We start from the raw sequence: 17618 nt of genomic DNA, 5'->3' as shown, positions 1-17618 counted from the left end.
TTTTACAGGGTGTGTTAAATTGTTTTTGCTTTTGAGGTTGATTTTAAACTGTATGATTCAACCAGAAAACATCAATAAATGATCTCTGGAATGTTTCTGTAGATGAAACATAAATAATAATAATGCTATATAGTTTACACACAGAAACTATGGGGGCACAAACTTTTGCACTCCACTGGATTATTAACAGAAGTACACAATGGGCTGTACTTGAAGCTAAGCAGGGAATAATTCAGCACTTGTTCTGCAGCTGGAAACCCAAGACCGGTTCCACCCTGCATCAGAACCCCAGGAACACATGGAGGAAATTCTTTTTAAAAGGGAATTACAGAAATTTGACTAAAAGCAGGTTTATTAAAGCAGACTGACTCCTGTTCTTAATCAAATGTTTATAAAAAAATCCTTTGTGCTATTAAAATCATTTACCAGGAGCAGGATGAAGACAAGTTTATTTCGTGTCCTTGTCGCCACCTTGTGGCAGGATGGAGAATTGCACCCAGTGATTCAGGTAGCGATTCTGAGTCGACTCACCTCGTCACGGATCGGTTCCGTTTCCTTGGTTACGCGAACCTTGGTCGTGCTCGCGATAGGATTGTGGGTAGCGTAGTTAAATTTTACTTCACACACACACACACACACACACACAAAAAAAACATTTAATAAAATTTACGATAAAAATAACACTCGCTACGACTGAATACGAAAGGCATTTTTTACTTCCTGATTTTGGCTGTTCTCGTGACGTCTCAGATAAGGGGCGGGGCTAACAGAAGTGAATCAGAGGAATCGGCTCAGCTCACCAATAAGAGTCGACTCCTTCGGCTCCCAAACGGCTCATTCTCACTTTTATTCCCTTAAAGTGTTCAAAACTCTCACTCTATTCTCTGATTAAGAGCATAATATTACACTCTGCATTGTGCTTGCTCTAAAAATCTATTTAAATAAACCTAAATATCTGGCACCTTGCTTTGTTTTACTTTCCCAAACGCACTAAGCATTCATGCATTAATATATTAACTTTTATTAACTGTCAAATTCAGTGATTCTTGTCCTTTTGTCCTGAAGTTCACATCCCCTGTACGCTACAGTACACTAAACATCACTCTAACGAGCGGTGGGGAAGTCAGATCCTCATGCTACCTCATTCACACACACACACACACACACACACACACACACACACACACGAGTCAAACTCGACTGACTCTGAATCATTAAAGGACAAGAAGAACACTTCTCAGAGAGGCTGCAACATTGGTACTGGTCACTCCCTGCATGTGATAATCTCTCGTATTCTTCACATGTCTGAGATATGGGGTGAGGTGGCAAGACGGAAGCCCCTTCTCAAGAAAAACAACATCATAAAAGCCTAAAATCACCCCAAACCATGTGGCAAAATGTGTTCTGATCTGAGTAATCCAAGGTAGAACATTTTGGGCATAATTCTAAAAGAAATATTTGGTTTAAAATCAAGACAGCTTATCACCCAAAGAACACCATACCCACGGTGAAGCATGGTGGTGGCAGCATCATGCTATAGTTCTGCTTCTCTTCAGCTGGGACTGGGCGTCTAGTCAGGATAGAAGGAATCAAGGAGAGCTCCAAAACCCAATCTATTTTGGCTCAAAACCTGCAGGACTCCGTTAGTCAGCTGAAGATGAAGAAAAAATCCATCTTTCCAGAACGATAATGAGCCAAAGCACAAATCCAAGTCAACAAAGGAACAGCTTCAGAAGGAGAAGATCAAAGTTTTGGAATGACCGAGTCAGAAACCAGGTCAACATCCTTTCCAAAACCTGTGGAATGACAGGAAGAGGTGCACAGGAGATCCGCTCGCTTCTCAAAAACACGAAAACACCAAGCGCTGTATTACAAGCAAACAGTGACTGAAGTATTAGTTAAAGGGTGTGAACACTTATGCAACCAATTTATTCTAAGTTTTCTCTTTTCTTTTCTTTTTTTTTTTTTTAAATCGTTCCTATTTGTCTTTCACTTGAACGTTGTTGGTTGCTTTATCACATTAAAGGTGGAAAAAGATCTGACATGATTTATCTTAGTTTCATTTTTTATTATTATTATTTTTTTTTTAAATCACAAGAACCTACGATTTTAACGGGATGCACAAACTTTTTATATCCACTGCTGCTGCACAGCGCCACCTCAGGACGAGTGAACCGTTACACACTTGATGTCATGTAATCAACATGTTTAACTGTAAATTCGTGCGTTCACACACACACACACACACACACACACACACACACACACACACACACTCCCAGGGGGTTCATTTTGTATGTGTACAATGTATAAAACTTTTACACCACAGTGTCAACAAAACTAGAGTGTTTCAGAAAGATTCATTTTATATTTTCACTTCAGGAAAAAAAAAAAAGAAGATTAGGAGCCCTAAATGAGCAGCAGAGTTCAGGTTACAGAGGCGAGATTCTCGCGCAGCAGTCAGATGTGCAGCTCGGGAGTGTGTGTGCACTTGACCAAATATAAACCTCATTTCTTGGCAGACGGACAGACTGCACTGGGGAGGAGTCTGATATTCAGGAGCAGGACAGACTGAAGGACAAACACTCAGACGAGACACAGAACATACACCACCAGTCCAACAATAACGACCAGAAACCAGAAAAACATCCCATCATCTGATCTGATCATCTCTCACGACGAACGAGTGAGTGAGTGAGTGCATTTGTTTTTGTAAAAAAAAAAAAAAAAGTAAAAAAAATCATGCAAATTTTCAGCAGGGTTTGACTTACAAGATTTCTTCACACTTGATGTGAAATATTTCCTTCCTTCCTCACAAACATGACTCATGACTCACACTAGAGAGCTTGTTTTTCTCTTCGTAGGACAAGAGCACAAACTTTAAAACTGTAATTAATCCAGATAATCTGTTTAATCCTGATCATCCTGAAGAAAACAGGGCTGAGGGAACGTTCTGAAGGACAGCGCAGGAGCAGGCCTCTGAACTCTCACAGTTACGATTCTTGTTTTTAACACAGCAGTAAAATACGCAATATAAACCCACTTCCCTGTTTCATGGGCTTCTCTGGAGGAGTTTATATTAGACACATAAATTCAAAGTTAATATTTAGACGTCGTTAATTATTACCAGTGGGTTCAATCGACATGGTTTCAGGTTGTGTGTGTGGTATAAAAACAAAGTTACAGAATAAATAATGCTGATTCTGTTGATAATGCTGGTTTAAGTGCATTTTAACTGCATGCAGTACTATTTTACTTTTTATCATCAGAACTGACCTTCACTTTAACTGTTCAGTACGTTCATTCTCTGAACTCCACTGATTAACAACATAATATTACACTCTGCACGGTGCTTGTTATGAATTTATTTAAATAAGTGAAAGAAAAAAGCAAGGTGACTGATATACATACTGTGTAAAAGTACTTTTTTTTTTTAAGTACAAACTTTCTTATAGATTATTTTCTGACTTCTATATTGATTCAGTACAAAACCATTTTAGATTCCAAACATTAGTTTTCCAGCACAAAATGAAACGTTCCAGAAAAATGTTTGTATGTCAGTAAAGAAAGCAGCAGATTCCATAAGAGACACTTTTCAGATAAAAACATAATGAAGGCTGCTGGGTTTCGCTGCAGAAATAAGAAGCGAGTCGACAGTCAAAGTCTCCAGAAGAACTGTGGCTGCTTCTGCAAGATGCTCAGTAACACTTCCAGCTCATTTCCTTATAAAACTGCACACACTGCACCTCAGATACTGCTTTATTTATTTAAAGTGAAGGATCGTCACATTAAATACTGACTTTGTTTCATTTATTACTGTTTACTGCTCTTTATAGGATTTTTTAAATGTAGAATCATTTAATTTCATTATTTTTGAAGGCGTCTTTGCTCTACAGCATTTCTTTTCTTTGCATGTGCCTAAGACTTTTGCACAGAACTGTATATATGCAGTAAATGTACACTATATGACCAAAAGTATGTGCACCCCTGACCATCTCAGCCATTTGTGCTTGTTGAACGTCCCATTCCAGATTTATTCCCCTGTGTTTGCTGTTATAATAAGCTCCACTCTTCTGCGAAGTCTTTCCACTAGATGTTGGAGCGTGGCTGTGGGGATTTGTGTTCATTCAGCTAGAAGAGCATTAGTGAGATCAGGCGCTGATGTTGGGATGTCGAGGAGGTCTGGGGTTCAGTCGGTGTTCCAGTTCATCCCAAAGGTGTTCAGTGGGGTTGAGGTCAGGGCTCTGTGCAGGACACTCGAGTTCTTCCACTCCAACCTTCACACACCATGTCTTCATGGAGCTCGCTTTGTGCACAGGGGCATCGTCATGCTGGAACAGGTTTCAGCCTCTTAGTTCCAGTGAAGGGAAACTGTAATGCTACAGCACACAGAGACGTTCTATACAAGTGTGTGTTTGGAGAAGAAGCACATATGGGTGTGATGGTCAGGGGTGCACATACTTTTAATCGTATAGTGTACATGCTTCAAATGTCAAATGTATTTAGTGTTCATGCATTAATATTAATTTGCAGAAAATTGTCGCTTCATCACTTTAGCACCTACATGATACAGCTGAAAATACTAAAGCTACTGGATTTATTTTGAGAAATATTTGACCAGCATTTTGTGTTAGCGCACTTTAACATGTTTAATTCCACAGTAAGGAGATTAACGAGCCTCTTTTTACGGCTCTGATGTGAGGAGTGTTTAATCTGCTCAGTAAACGCAGCAGTGATAATGCACTGTAGATGAGTTTATGGTGTGCTCTGCAGAGGGAATGGCTGCGTCTGCGTCGTCTGCGGTGGCTCGCCGCGTCCTCGCCGCTGCATCGCACGGAGGCCACGAGGGAGGAGGTGCACTCTTTTCTTAATCTCTTTACCTCTCTTGTCTTTACCTCTCTGCCTATGCTTCACTTCCCTCACACACTTTGCTATTAAAACATTAAGTTCTGTTCAGTAAGTGTGTTTTGGTGGAGGATGTTAAAGCAGCAGCCGCAGGTTTCCACTAATTATCAGCAACATTACACATCTAAAGAGCTAAACAAGCAAACCTCACACACTAAACTCCAACAGATAAGTGTACATGCTCAAAATAGTAATTTATTCAACAAAACAGTCTGTTTACAAATATAAACCGAGTAATAAACGTCTTCTTTTGTGCAGAATTTCAACATTATTTATCTGATTTGCACTTTTTTTTTTAACATAACAAACAGGTCCTAAAAATACTGAATGTGTACACTGTCCTTTTGTATATTAATATCTGTACTTGTGGTGTAGTGTACTGAAAATAATTTACATTTTTAACAGAGTTTTTAAATAAGGAAAGCAAGAGTAATGTGAAATATTTTTATAAGAATTTTGTAGATCTTTTTCAAAAACAGATTTACACAAAAAAACAAATTAAAACAATAAATGTGAGAGGCCACATTCATTAATCTGCGAGTGTATGGACCACCAAAAGGGACACAACAAGCTGGTTTAATGTCTTTGGCGTTAAAAAAAAAAAAACAATGTCAAAATGCAATAAATTACACCGTAGCATTTGACAACGGCGTAAAAAAAAAAAAACAGCAAAAGTAATTTAGAAACATATTTCTTTTAGCTTTTTTGGAATTACTGAAATAAATAATTAAAGTGTAGTTTGGCTTTGTGTAACAGCGTTTTTAACAGCGTCGTGTGAACTAAAATGCTAATGAGCTCCACCCTACGGCTTTAACTATTCAATCAGGGATGAAAAATCTCAGACCAGAGTAGCAGATAAACGAGTGTCTTGACTGCGTTATACATTTGTGTGTTTGTTCAGTTTTTTTTTTTTCCTTTGGATAACATTTTTGTCTATTTTTGTATATTTCCGTATGTCACAGTGGCAGGGTGTGTGTCTCTGTGGTTAGGTATTCGACCTGACTTTGCACTTTTTCTTCCTTTTTGTTATAAGACACTTAATTCAATTAAAAAAATTGTTTTAACAAATCGATTAAACAATTATAAGATTCAGAAAGATACTAGAGGTAAAGATACTGCAGAAGCTTTGCACATTTCACAAAAATACTTAGTCCTTTTTTTTTTTTTTTTTTTTACACTGCTGTCAAATCGCAATTTACAGCATAAAATTTCAAAAAAGTCATTTTTATGCTGTAATAAAAGTAAAACTTGCTTGTTTAAAACACTGCGACGCTTTTGGCCTTCCACGTGAGAGTACCGCGCACTCGTGAAGCTCTGAGTGACGCGTTTACAGGATTTATTTATTTATTTGTTTGTTTGTTTGTCTAGTACATGCTTTATCCTGCTCAGGGTCCCTGAAGGTTTAAACAGTTAATTTGTGAATATTTTTGGAAATATAATCAACTTAATACATTAGAGAAGGGTCAAATATATACAGTATCATAAGGGAGAGGGTTTTTAAAATAAATTGTCCCACACACATCTCTAGTGCATGTTTCATAGCTGTGTAAAAAATCAGTTGCAGAAGCTCAGTGATGGACTCTGAAACACCAGTAACATCATGATGATGATGATGATGATGGTGATGATGATGGTGATGCTGTAACGTGATTTGTTTTCGACACGCAGTTAAGACGTGGAGGATCCTGACGTTCGTGCTGGCGTTACCGGGCGTGGCCGTGTGCATGGCGAACGCTTACCTGAAGCAGCAGGCTCATTCCCACGAGCCGCCCAACTTCGTTCCATATCCTCACCTGCGCATTCGCACCAAGGTACACACCAGCATCACTTCCTGTGCAGAGAGGAAACGAGGCCTGGACCTGGAGGAGATCAGTTCACAGCGTGTTTATAGTGAAGATCACATTCATGTGCATTCTCTCTGAAACGTTTTAAACTGAGACAGTAAAAACCATCATTAATACCAGATTTATTTTTAGAGGGCAAAAGTTACCACATTTACAAGTTATTAGAGAATATTTATCATCTTCAGAAAGAAAGCATCTGTTGAATTTTTACTTATTTTGCAGTAGATTTGTTAAAGAAAAATATTTACTCATTGATAATTAAGGAACGTCTACGAATCCGAGCACACTAAATCTTGGAGAAGGTTAATTTTTTTTTCTCTTTACTTTCAATCATGGGGTGTGCAAACTTATGCACACCACTGTATAAAAATTTACCGAAGATTTTCACCGACTTTTCACTGTCATTTACACCAAAGCGCTGCTGAGTTCTGGATTGTGATTGGTTAGAAGGTGTTGATGAGTTTTCTAGAACAGCAGCACTGACAGTAGCGCAGCTGCAAATCACAGATTCTCATTAACGCGCTCGTTCTGATTTCTGCTACGTTATCGTTTCTATAGTAACGGCTCGTTCATGTCGCTCACGACGCTGAGGTTTTCTGTAACGAGAAATATGTTTCTGTGACTTTTATGGAAGGAGTCCCCGGTGTCAGCGCTTAAAGCTGTAACTAAGTTTCCCGACATCTTCAGGACAGAGGAGTTTGTGTGTTTTACGCTTGCTCTGTAATTTGCTGTGGTGTAGGAGGAATAAAACACTTGGGAACATGCTGTTCTAGGACAGTAATCAATGTGGGAATAGTAAGTTTTAATCAAAGACGACACATCTGTGAAAGAGTGATGTGGTAATACCTGTAATCAGTCAGGTGTGAGATTCAGTCTCAGTCTCTCTCTCTCTCTCTCTCTCTCTCTCTCTCTCTCTCTCACACGCAGCCGTGGCCGTGGGGTGACGGAAACCACTCGCTGTTCCACAACCCTCACACCAACCCTCTGCCCACCGGCTACGAGGACTCGCACCACCACCACTGAGCGACAGTGCCACCCGGAGCCCGCGTGCGGAACGCCGCAACCTAAAACTACTACATCCTTTAAAAAAAAAAAAAAAAAAAGTTTAACCCTGACTGAAATAAAAAACATAACAACATTAAAGTGGAGAGGTGTTTTTATTTTTCATATTTCACAAGAAAACTGGCCTCTGATATCTTCTGCCTGTAGAGATCACAAATCCAATTTAATTCTGTTCATGACACTGAATACACTCTGTGTGTGTGTGTGTGTGTGTGTTTACAAAATTAAGGAATGAAAAATAGAACGTAAACTTTACTCTATCCCTGACATTATCGTACACTGTACAACGGCACAAGCTACATCTGCGTATATATTTTATATTACAACAACATGAGTACGGAAATAAAGTCGCTCTTCGATGCAGCATCGATAACGTACATAATATAGAATATACAATATATAATATATAATATAAAGCAAGTCCATATGAGAAATCATTCCTGAAATGTTACGCTATACACACGGTATTAAAAAAATAATAATTATAATAATACAAACAATGAACCAGGAATGGCGCATTTTACAAACAAAACGAAAAAAAACCCAAAAAAAACACAGAGCCACAGAATTAATACTAAAAAAAAAATAAATTCAAACAAAAATATCTGATGTCACTTCATGAACGTAATGCACAAGAAGAAATGTATATAATATATAATCGTTTCTTTCGTTCCACCTGTTCTCAGCACTGGTCCTGAAATAATTCTCTAATGCTTCCCTTCTTCAGGATTAATCACACTGGAGACGATGAGAATAAACGTCAAAAACAGAACGGTTTCTTCACAAGTGACGGAGTTCAGTAAAGCCGAGTCCGCCGTCCATCGCTTCGGCAAATAAATAAGAAAGACGGAATGATGGAAAGATGGAATTTTGAAAGAAAAAAACTGACAAAAGACGAGCAAAGCCACCTTGTACAGGAACAAAAAATTTTGCAACATCCCTGAAAGGAAAAAACAAAGAAAATATTTAAAAAAAAAAAAAAAAAAAAAAAAAAGAAAAGAAAAGAAAAAGAAAAAAAAAAAAACAACGGAAAAATGATCAGATCCTGAACACCGAGCCGTGAACTTACGCTTAACCTTACATTTGTTCTTATCGTTTATTAAATTAAATTCATTCGACGGCTGAAATGAAGGTAAATCTGATTCTGATTCTGATTCTGCCACTAAGGCCACGCCCACAACGACACGTCTGCATGCTTTTATATTTCACATAAAGGTTCGTCCTCCACACTGTATTACTGATTCACCGATTAACGAACTCGAAACATTCTCCGTTTACGGCGACGGAAAGCGAAGACGTCGCATTACTCACTAACTAACTAAACATTAATAATCTAAGATGGAAGAAAGGGGGCGGGGCTTCGCAGGGGTTCAGTTAATATACAGCTATCAATCGTTCCAGATTCATATGCTGATCTGATGTTTTTATTGGATGGGGAAAAAGAAGAGTGGTAAACTTTTGAGTGATAATTCGTAGCTACGTTAAAATTCCGAGCTCCTACACCAACTGCGTGAAGGTCAGCAGGTCTGATGCTGTACTGAGCACGCGCAGAACGTACACGCGACCTGAACCTGATGCCATCTACGCAGATTTCACCATCTATCATATCAGCAAAGAGGAAGATTTCATTTCAAATGATTCACCAGAACAGCCAAATTAACTCCCTGAAAGTTTAATTCAGTGTGTCGGAGTTGGATCACATGACAATCAGGAGCCAATCACAGGACAACAAACGTCAACGTTTCCTATATATCCAACGCTCAAGAGTTTATAGTAGTAAAAGAAACGTCGCTTTAGTGCGGACAGAAGGCCAAAATGGAGAATATAAAAAAAAATAAATAAACACTTCTCGTTATTGTCACGAGCCATCGATCATGTGACTAAAAGTCTGTATCTGATTGGCTGATATCTGTATCTGAGGAATAATAAATGAACAGAAGCATCACGGCAGTAAGGCGGTGTTCTCTAAGAGGTTTTAACAGAACCGGATTTGTTTATTTAGCAATCTCATCGTGCTCTTTATTTGTGCCAAAAAGAAATAAACAAGAACAAAACATGTTCAGTGTGAAGAGACTTTATGTGTCCTAGTATAGAATCAAGAAAAAAAAATCCCTCTGTTCGTGTGAAGTCGGAGAAAAGGTCCGGTGCATTTATAATACAGAAACATGGAAAGAAAGTCGGAATGTCACTCCACCTTTCCGCCTTGAACAGACTGAAGTCTGAGTGAAAATTCCCGACGGTGGCGTTAGCTCAGCGCCGCGGCGGCGAGACTGAGCAGGTCCCGGCGCAGGCTCTCGGTGCTGTCTGCCTGCCGGACCAGACGAAGGAGACAGTCGGAGGAGACGGATGGAGGCAGCTGAGGACGCAGCAGGATGGACAAGCAGGACAATCCGAGTCGGGAGTAGGAGTAGCGCTGGGAGAACCAGTAGGCCTGAGGCAGGACGGAGCGCAGAGTGCCGTCCTCGCCGTCCTCGTCCACGGTGTTCGGAGCGCGATGGCGTTTCTGAGCACTGAGAGGTTTTGAGAGGTCAACCTCGGACGCCAGAGAGGACAGCACGGACACACACAGATCCTCGGCTGTCCTCTGTAATCCGGGAACCAAAAAGCGATTGGCTCCCATCATCACTTCAGCGAGAGGCGTCTTGTGAAACACCGCGTGTCGCATCAGACCTCCGGAGAGCAGCGAGGACAAGACGAGGCAGCGTCCAGCTCCGTCTCCATTTCCGGTCATCCTGCAGCCATGAAGATAATGAAGCACAGGCAGCAGCATTCCCCGGCTCACGTCCCGGATATGAACGGCGTCTCCGCTGGAGCTCTGCGCTTCATCAAACCTGCCTCTCAGTAACGCACGGAAATACTCCGACTCCACCTCAGCCACGCCCACCTCCCCGGAAACCACCCCCCGACTGGCCGGAAGCAGACTCCCATCGTCCAACAGGAAGTTCAGGTCATGGCTGGATGTTAGGTAAGGACATGGACAGGAAGAAGACTCCGGAGAATCCTGCTGCTGATCTTCCGACGCACCGGGACTCTCTCGCCTGTCAGGCTCGACTTTTGACCCCGCCAGGAGACTAGACAGGCAGCCAATCAGGAGAGATGCATACAGCGAGTGATACCTGGAAGCGCACGCCTGTTCAGGTGGACAGATCCAAGCGGAGAGGAACGTTCTGCATTTATCAGCACCGTCGTCTTCGTCCTCGGCGCCGTCCAGACAGACGAGAGGTTCGAGAGCCGAGATCAGACCTCCGCTGTCCAAAAGCAGCTTCTTCAAAAGGACTCTGTTACTGCAAAAGGCAAAAAAAATACATTGTGAAGTATGGTGAAGGAAAAAAAAGTCTGATCGTGCAAACACCGTGGCCGGAGCGTACCTGGTTATCAGCGGCAGAGAGAGGACGCAGTGGAGTTTATCGCTCTCCGAACCCGATAGCACCATGTGGGTGAGAACTCCAGAACCGAATCCTGTCTCGCTCTGGACGCGCAGGTTGTTCAGCAGCCCCTGACCTGCAGGAAGAAAAGTTAGGGAACGTGTGAGCTTTAAAATCGTCCAGAATGATCAATAAAAGTGTGAATGAATATGCAAGAATATGTAAATTAGACATTAGACATTATTACAGGGCTATGAGACACACCTAGCTGTCTGATTTTAGCCTTCACTCTGTCTGACTGTCTCTCCTTCTCCCCCGTTCGGTTCTGTTCCCGGAGACAGAGACGGTGTCTGATGAGAGCGACGGCTCCGGTCCGGACCAGCGGCTGCAGGCAGTTCAGGTTGCAGCTGATCCTGACCAGCATGCGGCAGCAGCGTCCGCTCGGCTCGCTGTGCTGCGTCAGGTAGTAGAGCAGGGCGGAGAACACGGGTGCGGTGATGAGAGCGCCGCTCGGGTCCGTGGCGTGGGAGAAGCGAGAGAGCAGCAGCAGGATGGGAGACTCCGGCGCCCACGGCTCGGGGTGGTACGGGTGCTGGTACACGGGCGTCTTCGGTATCGCCGGAGGGGCCTCCAAGGAGACGAGGCTCAAACGAGAGGAGGAGGAGGAGGACAGAGACGACGTGCGAGCTCGCTTCCTCGGAGGGGACGAGACCTTACAGGGAGAAACGGGAGGTTTGGGCTGCGGGGTGGAGGTGCAGGTCGCCGGCAGCGGACAGGGAGACGCAGAGACAGATAGACGGCAGGGTTTGGGCCGAGCGGATGGAGAGGAGACGGGCTTCGGCTGAGCTGGTGATGAAGAAACATCAGCAGGAGCGAGAGGAGAAGGTGAAGAGGAACAAGAGGAAGAGGAGGAAGGAGAGTAGGAGGAATAAGGAGAACCTGAATCTCCTTCTGAACCCCAGGGTGACCTCATCAGCTCCACTTCTGAAGAGATGAAACCCTCAGAGAGCAGCCAGGACCTAAACCAACACACACACACACACACACACACACATAGAGCTTAAAAATCACACATACTGCAGATCAGATCAGATCAGCTTTACTGCAAACACACTGCTGTCGCTGCGATAACATTCAGAGAGAATTAAAGAATGTAAGCACAGAATGCTAATATAACTACGTCTTTATTAAATCCTGTCTTTGTTGTGAGAAGTCGTGAGTGTGAGATGTTCACCTGAGGCTGAGGAAGCTGGAGGAACCCTGCTCTTTCCCCGCCTCCTCCTTTCTGCTCCCCTCAGGAGGAGGAAAGTCAAACGAGTCGAAACAGGAGCTGAGCTCGGAGCACTGAGAGCTCGCTGAGAGGCCGGCGTCCATCTTGGCGTCATCTCCTCGGGCGAGGTCGACGAGGCGAGCGACCAGCAGCGGGACCAGGCCGAGCTCCTGCAGCTGCTCCAGAGCCACCTCATCGTAGACGAAGTCCACACACGCCAAGATGGCCAATCGCGTCAAAGGATGGTTCTGATAGGCCGACAGGAAGCCGATCAGCACCTCCAGTCCGCCGCTCTCCTTCACCTTCACGCGGTTCACCGCCTCTTTGCAGCACAAACACAGAGCCTTGAACAGCACGCTGGATTTTAACGGATCCTTTTTCGCTTCCTCTGTGAACTTCGGAATGACGCCCAGCGAGCCCACCAGGGGGCGCAGGCAGCCCTGAGAGCACAGATTAGCCAGCGTCTTTAGCGCTAGCTCCTCCAGAGCCCCGCCTCCGTCTCCTGACGCCAGCGGGCCGAGCTGAGACAGCACCCCGGAGACAGACACCTCTCGGGCGCACTCGGCGCCGCAGCCACGCGTCAGCTCATGGAGAGCGCGGAGACACGCCCGCCTCAGGCCCAGGGGGTACTCGGGGGCGAGAAAGAGCGCCAGCGCGGGCAGGGCACCCTGGGAGAGCAGAGAGAGACGGTTGGAGGGCGAGTCGGAGAGGTAGAAGAGAGCGCGGGCGGCTGACTGAGCGCGCTCAAGCATGGAGGACGACGCAGTCGGAGGAGGAGGAGGGACGACGGAGGGAGAGGATGGAGACGATGGAGAGCTGGACAGGGACAGGCACAGGAGGAGAGGAGGAACACCACCTGCATGAGAGAAAGAGAGAGAGATACAGTGAGAGTGAGAGTGAGAGAGACTTTTGACTTTTAAATTTTCCATTTAATGCTCATTTATATTCTTCCAAACTTAGAGAGCAAAAGTAAAGAGAGAGAAAGAGAGAGAGAGAGAGAGAGAGAGAGAGAGAGAGATACAGTGTGAGAGAGAGAGAAAGAGATACAGTGTGAGAGAGAGAGAGAGATACAGTAAGAGAGAGAGAGAGAGAGAGAGAGAGATACAGTAAGAGAGAGAGAGAGTGTTCTACACCAGGCTGGATCATATTCACTTTATTTGCATCATGTGAAAGTCTGAAATCTGATTGGTGTATTTGCATATAATATGCAAATCAGCTTACAACACCTGACACTTCACTTCCTGTGTGTCTAGTGTTCTATGGAATAAAGTGGTTTTAGAAAGACATTACAGACTTCACCAAGGTTCCATCTATAACCCTGAAATACTTTGAGAACCGTAAAAGTTCTACAACAGAAATGCTAAGGGGGCTAAGGTTTATTTGATTGGCAGGTGGTGTTGGAGAAGGCGGGGTTAAAAACCGCAGGCACGGACCTGCAGAGTGAATCTGCGCCGAGCCCTCGGGGTCCATGGCGAGGTTCCCCAACGCACGAGCTGCTCGGTTCTCCACCGTCTCCACTGACGCGTGCCTCTTCAGGACCTCCACTGAGCACAGGAAACATCACACACACACACACACACACACACACACACACACACACACACACACACTACAGTAAGCGACTTAAACATCTTTCAATTCACCCAACAAAAGATGGCGATATTTAACCACGCACGTGTGTGTGTGTGTGTGTGTGTGAGAGAGAGAGAGAGAGTGTGAGAGAGTCTTAGGACTACAGCTGAACTTCATCACCAAACGATTCTTTCAAACGAAAAGCTTTCCTGAAGGTCCTGAAGGTGTTTGTGTGTAAACGAAGCCGTAAACGTGTCGAATCGCTGCTTTAACAGATGGAACTACTTTTTCACACGGTAAGAACGTGTCGTTCTGATGGCATAAGGTTACCACAAACCCTTCAGGAAAAGCGTGAAGTAACCAGAACTTCTCTTTTTTTATTTTTATTTTTTGGAAAGCTGGAGATCGAAGTCCATAAGAACAATTTCGGGAGGATTTTTCCCTCGTGTCTGTCTCATCTCAACACCAACACATTTAACCGTTTAGTTTTCTAGGCGCGTATTTTAATAGTTTTCTGACTTCGACAACATCTGAACTTGTGAGTTTGGGGGTAAAAGGATTTTCTGTTCTTTTCTCATTGCAGGGAAACGAGTCTTTAGTAATCGGACATAAACTGCAAACGCAGAGAGGAGAGACTCGAGCGGAAAACACTGCACTTCTTCTTTAACTGCCGGAGCGCTGACTGTTCAGACTGAGACACTCACCTACGAGAGAAACTCCGTCCAGCCTCCGCACCTGAAAGAGAAAACAGCGTACATGTAAAACCTCTCTCATTAAACGAGAACAATGATTTAAAAATTCTTGAAATAAAATTAAAAATGCTAGGAGTTCTATTGGATGTGAGTTTGTCTTCTGATCCCTGTGTGCAGAACACTTAAAATGATCCTTCTTTCATCTCAGAAATATTGCAAGATGGCGCTCGATGTTTTCTTTCTCTGTAGCTGAAAAGCTGATCGTTACTTTTGTTTTTTCTCGAATTGAATATTGCGCTAAGCTCCGTCTCTACAGCTACAACAAATAAACTGCATTATGTGCGAAATTTGGCAGCTAGAACCCTGACAATCTGAGACAGCTGAGGAAAATGTGCTCCTGAAAACGTTCTCCTGAAAACGTTCTCCTGAAAACGTTCTCCACTGCGGCTGTAGAAAGTTTACTGACTCGGTGCATCTCAGCATGGAACAGAAAATGTTCAACCCCGGACCACAGCCCTGCAGATGGTGGTGCGCTTAGCTGAGCACATCTCCGTGTTTTCTCTCGTCTCTTTGCACGACGTCTACACCAGGAGATGTAGTACCAGAGCTGCTAAAATCATCAGAGACTCCACCCTCCCCAGAAACTGTCTGTTCAGCCTCCTGTAATCAGGCAAGCGCTTTTGTAGTCTGATGGATAAAACCGAGAAGTTCAGGAGGAGCTTCTTCCCTCAGGCCCTCAGACTCAATCACCACCATCTGTAAGATATGACCACCTTACAGATCCCTCAGGACTCCATGAAGATCTGTCCACCTCACAGATCCCTCAGGACGCATGAAGATCTGTCCACCTCACAGATCCCTCAGGACGCATGAAGATCTGTCCACCTCACAGATCCCTCAGGACGCATGAAGATCTGTCCACCACACAGATCCCTCAGGACGCATGAAGATCTGTCCACCTCACAGATCCCTCAGGACGCATGAAGATCTGTCCACCTCACAGATCCCTCAGGACGCATGAAGATCTGTCCACCACACAGATCCCTCAGGACTCCATGAAGGTCTGTCCACCTCACAGATCCCTCAGGACGCATGAAGATCTGTCCACCACACAGATCCCTCAGGACGCATGAAGATCTGTCCACCTCACAGATCCCTCAGGACGCATGAAGATCTGTCCACCACACAGATCCCTCAGGACTCCATGAAGGTCTGTCCACCTCACAGATCCCTCAGGACGCATGAAGGTCTGTCCACCACACAGATCCCTCAGGACTCCATGAAGGTCTGTCCACCTCACAGATCCCTCAGGACGCATGAAGATCTGTCCACCTCACAGATCCCTCAGGACTTTAGGATAGCTTTTACCTGATGCCTTTTTTTTTTTTTTTCCTTATTACCATTATTGAATATTATTACTTCTTCTGACACATGATTATACACTTTGTTTTATTTTATGTATTTCTGTTTCTATTTTCTTTTCCTACGTAAAGAGCCTCGAGAGGCCTTTTTAAAGATGCTACATAAAATAAAGTTTCATTATTATTATTAAGCTTTATTTTTACACATTTTAGTCAATAAAGAAGACATTTATTAAAAGACAGGTTATTACACTCCTGTGTGTGTGTGTGTGTGTGTGTGTGTGTGTGTGTGTGGAACCAGTTTATGAAGTTGCTTCACTGTTAAATGTTGAGTGTTTTTGTTTATGTTTATCTAACAGCAGTTGTAAATGTGTAAAGGTCAAAGGTCATACATTTAAAAGGGCGATATTAATTGCGGTCCTGATTTCGCTCCACTCACCTCGGCTCGCGTCTCCTTCTCCGTGCAGCAGTTGGCCAGGATGCTGAGGGTCAGGTCCAGGATCTTCCTGGAGCTCTCTGGTCTGCGCAGGATGGCCAGTAGGGGGGGCAACCCGCCCTGCGCCTGGTACCGCCCGATCCTGCTGCTTCCTCCTTTAATGTGGTGGGTGCGGATCGCCACCAGAGCCCTCCACTGGCCCGCGCGCAGACGCTTATCAGCCTCTCTGGAGGGTCTGGGGTCGGGCCCGGTCAGGGCGTCCGCTCTGGGGCTGGTTCTGTTCAGCTGGACCAGGCACCATGACAGAGACGACTCGGGTGACGGACACGATGCCTCTGTACAGCTTCTGGGGGGGGTTTCTTCCTGTTCTGCCTGGGTGGCCATGTTGGTTTTAAAACACCCTACACACACACACACGCACACACACACACACACACACACGCACACACACACACACACACTGCACCCTCTTCTAATCTAATCCCTCTTTTTTTTTTTTTAGCAAAAGCCTTTTATGAGCAGCTTAAAAAAAGAGCTGCACATGATGCTGAGATTGGGATTTAAAAAAATAAAAAAGTCCAAGATTTAAATCATAATTATTAATAATAATAATAACTAAAAAAAAATCCAAAAAATTTACTACAGTAACCAAGTCCACGGCAAATAATAAAGCGTGTTACTGACGTCACCTGTCGAAAGTGCTGCTGGGAAATCGAGTTTTTTTTTCACCGATGGCGTCCGCTCCATCAACAAACCAGGCCCGAATGTAGGCCCTCGAGCGCAGGAAAAACTTAACGGCGATTATTTATCATTTCATATCTGGTTGTGTTTTGATGATTTATCTAAGGTTGAGAATGATTTTCCGTTATTCTACCTTTCCTAGGCACGCTTTCATGTGTTCAAACAAACGCAACCGTCTCGGTTTTTTGCACCGACGCCATCTTTTTTATAACGACGGAAAGAGAAAAGAGGGAGGGGGCGCGGGGCGCGCGCGTTACTGGTGTTCCCTCAAGCTCATGGGTATTGTAGTTCTTCTGTAAGATTTCTCGTTGAGTGAAATAAACACATGATTCAAATAAACGTAGTTATCATTGCATTTGTGTCAGGAAAT

At 43.8% G+C, this 17618-nt stretch overlaps 2 protein-coding genes across 5 annotated transcripts; one reads left to right on the top strand and one right to left on the bottom strand.

Moving 5' to 3' along the window:
- Positions 1-2521: 2521 nt before the first annotated feature.
- Positions 2522-7892, top strand: LOC113528078 (cytochrome c oxidase subunit 6A, mitochondrial). Of its 4 annotated transcripts, none has more exons than XM_034309764.2 (4): positions 2522-2686; positions 4774-4854; positions 6574-6716; positions 7677-7892. In XM_034309764.2, the coding sequence occupies exons 2-4, from the start codon at positions 4779-4781 to the stop codon at positions 7770-7772; spliced, it is 315 nt and encodes a 104-aa protein (XP_034165655.1). In that variant the 5' UTR covers positions 2522-2686; positions 4774-4778; the 3' UTR covers positions 7773-7892. The 4 variants fall into 4 exon arrangements, with proteins under 4 accessions (XP_034165655.1, XP_034165657.1, XP_034165656.1 ...); XM_034309766.2 differs by having other exon boundaries at positions 2525-2690; XM_034309765.2 differs by having other exon boundaries at positions 2525-2694.
- On the bottom strand, positions 7888-17480 carry armc5 (armadillo repeat containing 5). The gene is made up of 7 exons (XM_053239417.1): positions 16511-17480; positions 14723-14753; positions 13880-13990; positions 12411-13302; positions 11441-12195; positions 11180-11312; positions 7888-11095 (listed from the first exon to the last, which is right to left on the bottom strand). Exons 1-7 carry the CDS (start codon positions 16889-16891, stop codon positions 10057-10059), a joined length of 3342 nt encoding a protein of 1113 aa, XP_053095392.1. The 5' UTR covers positions 16892-17480; the 3' UTR covers positions 7888-10056.
- Positions 17481-17618: the final 138 nt, after the last annotated feature.

This window comes from Pangasianodon hypophthalmus, chromosome 13 (assembly GCF_027358585.1).
Source record: "Pangasianodon hypophthalmus isolate fPanHyp1 chromosome 13, fPanHyp1.pri, whole genome shotgun sequence".
NCBI lineage: Eukaryota > Metazoa > Chordata > Actinopteri > Siluriformes > Pangasiidae > Pangasianodon > Pangasianodon hypophthalmus.
The sequence above is the reverse complement of the archived record's forward strand: the minus strand, read 5'-3'. Positions and strand labels throughout refer to the sequence as shown.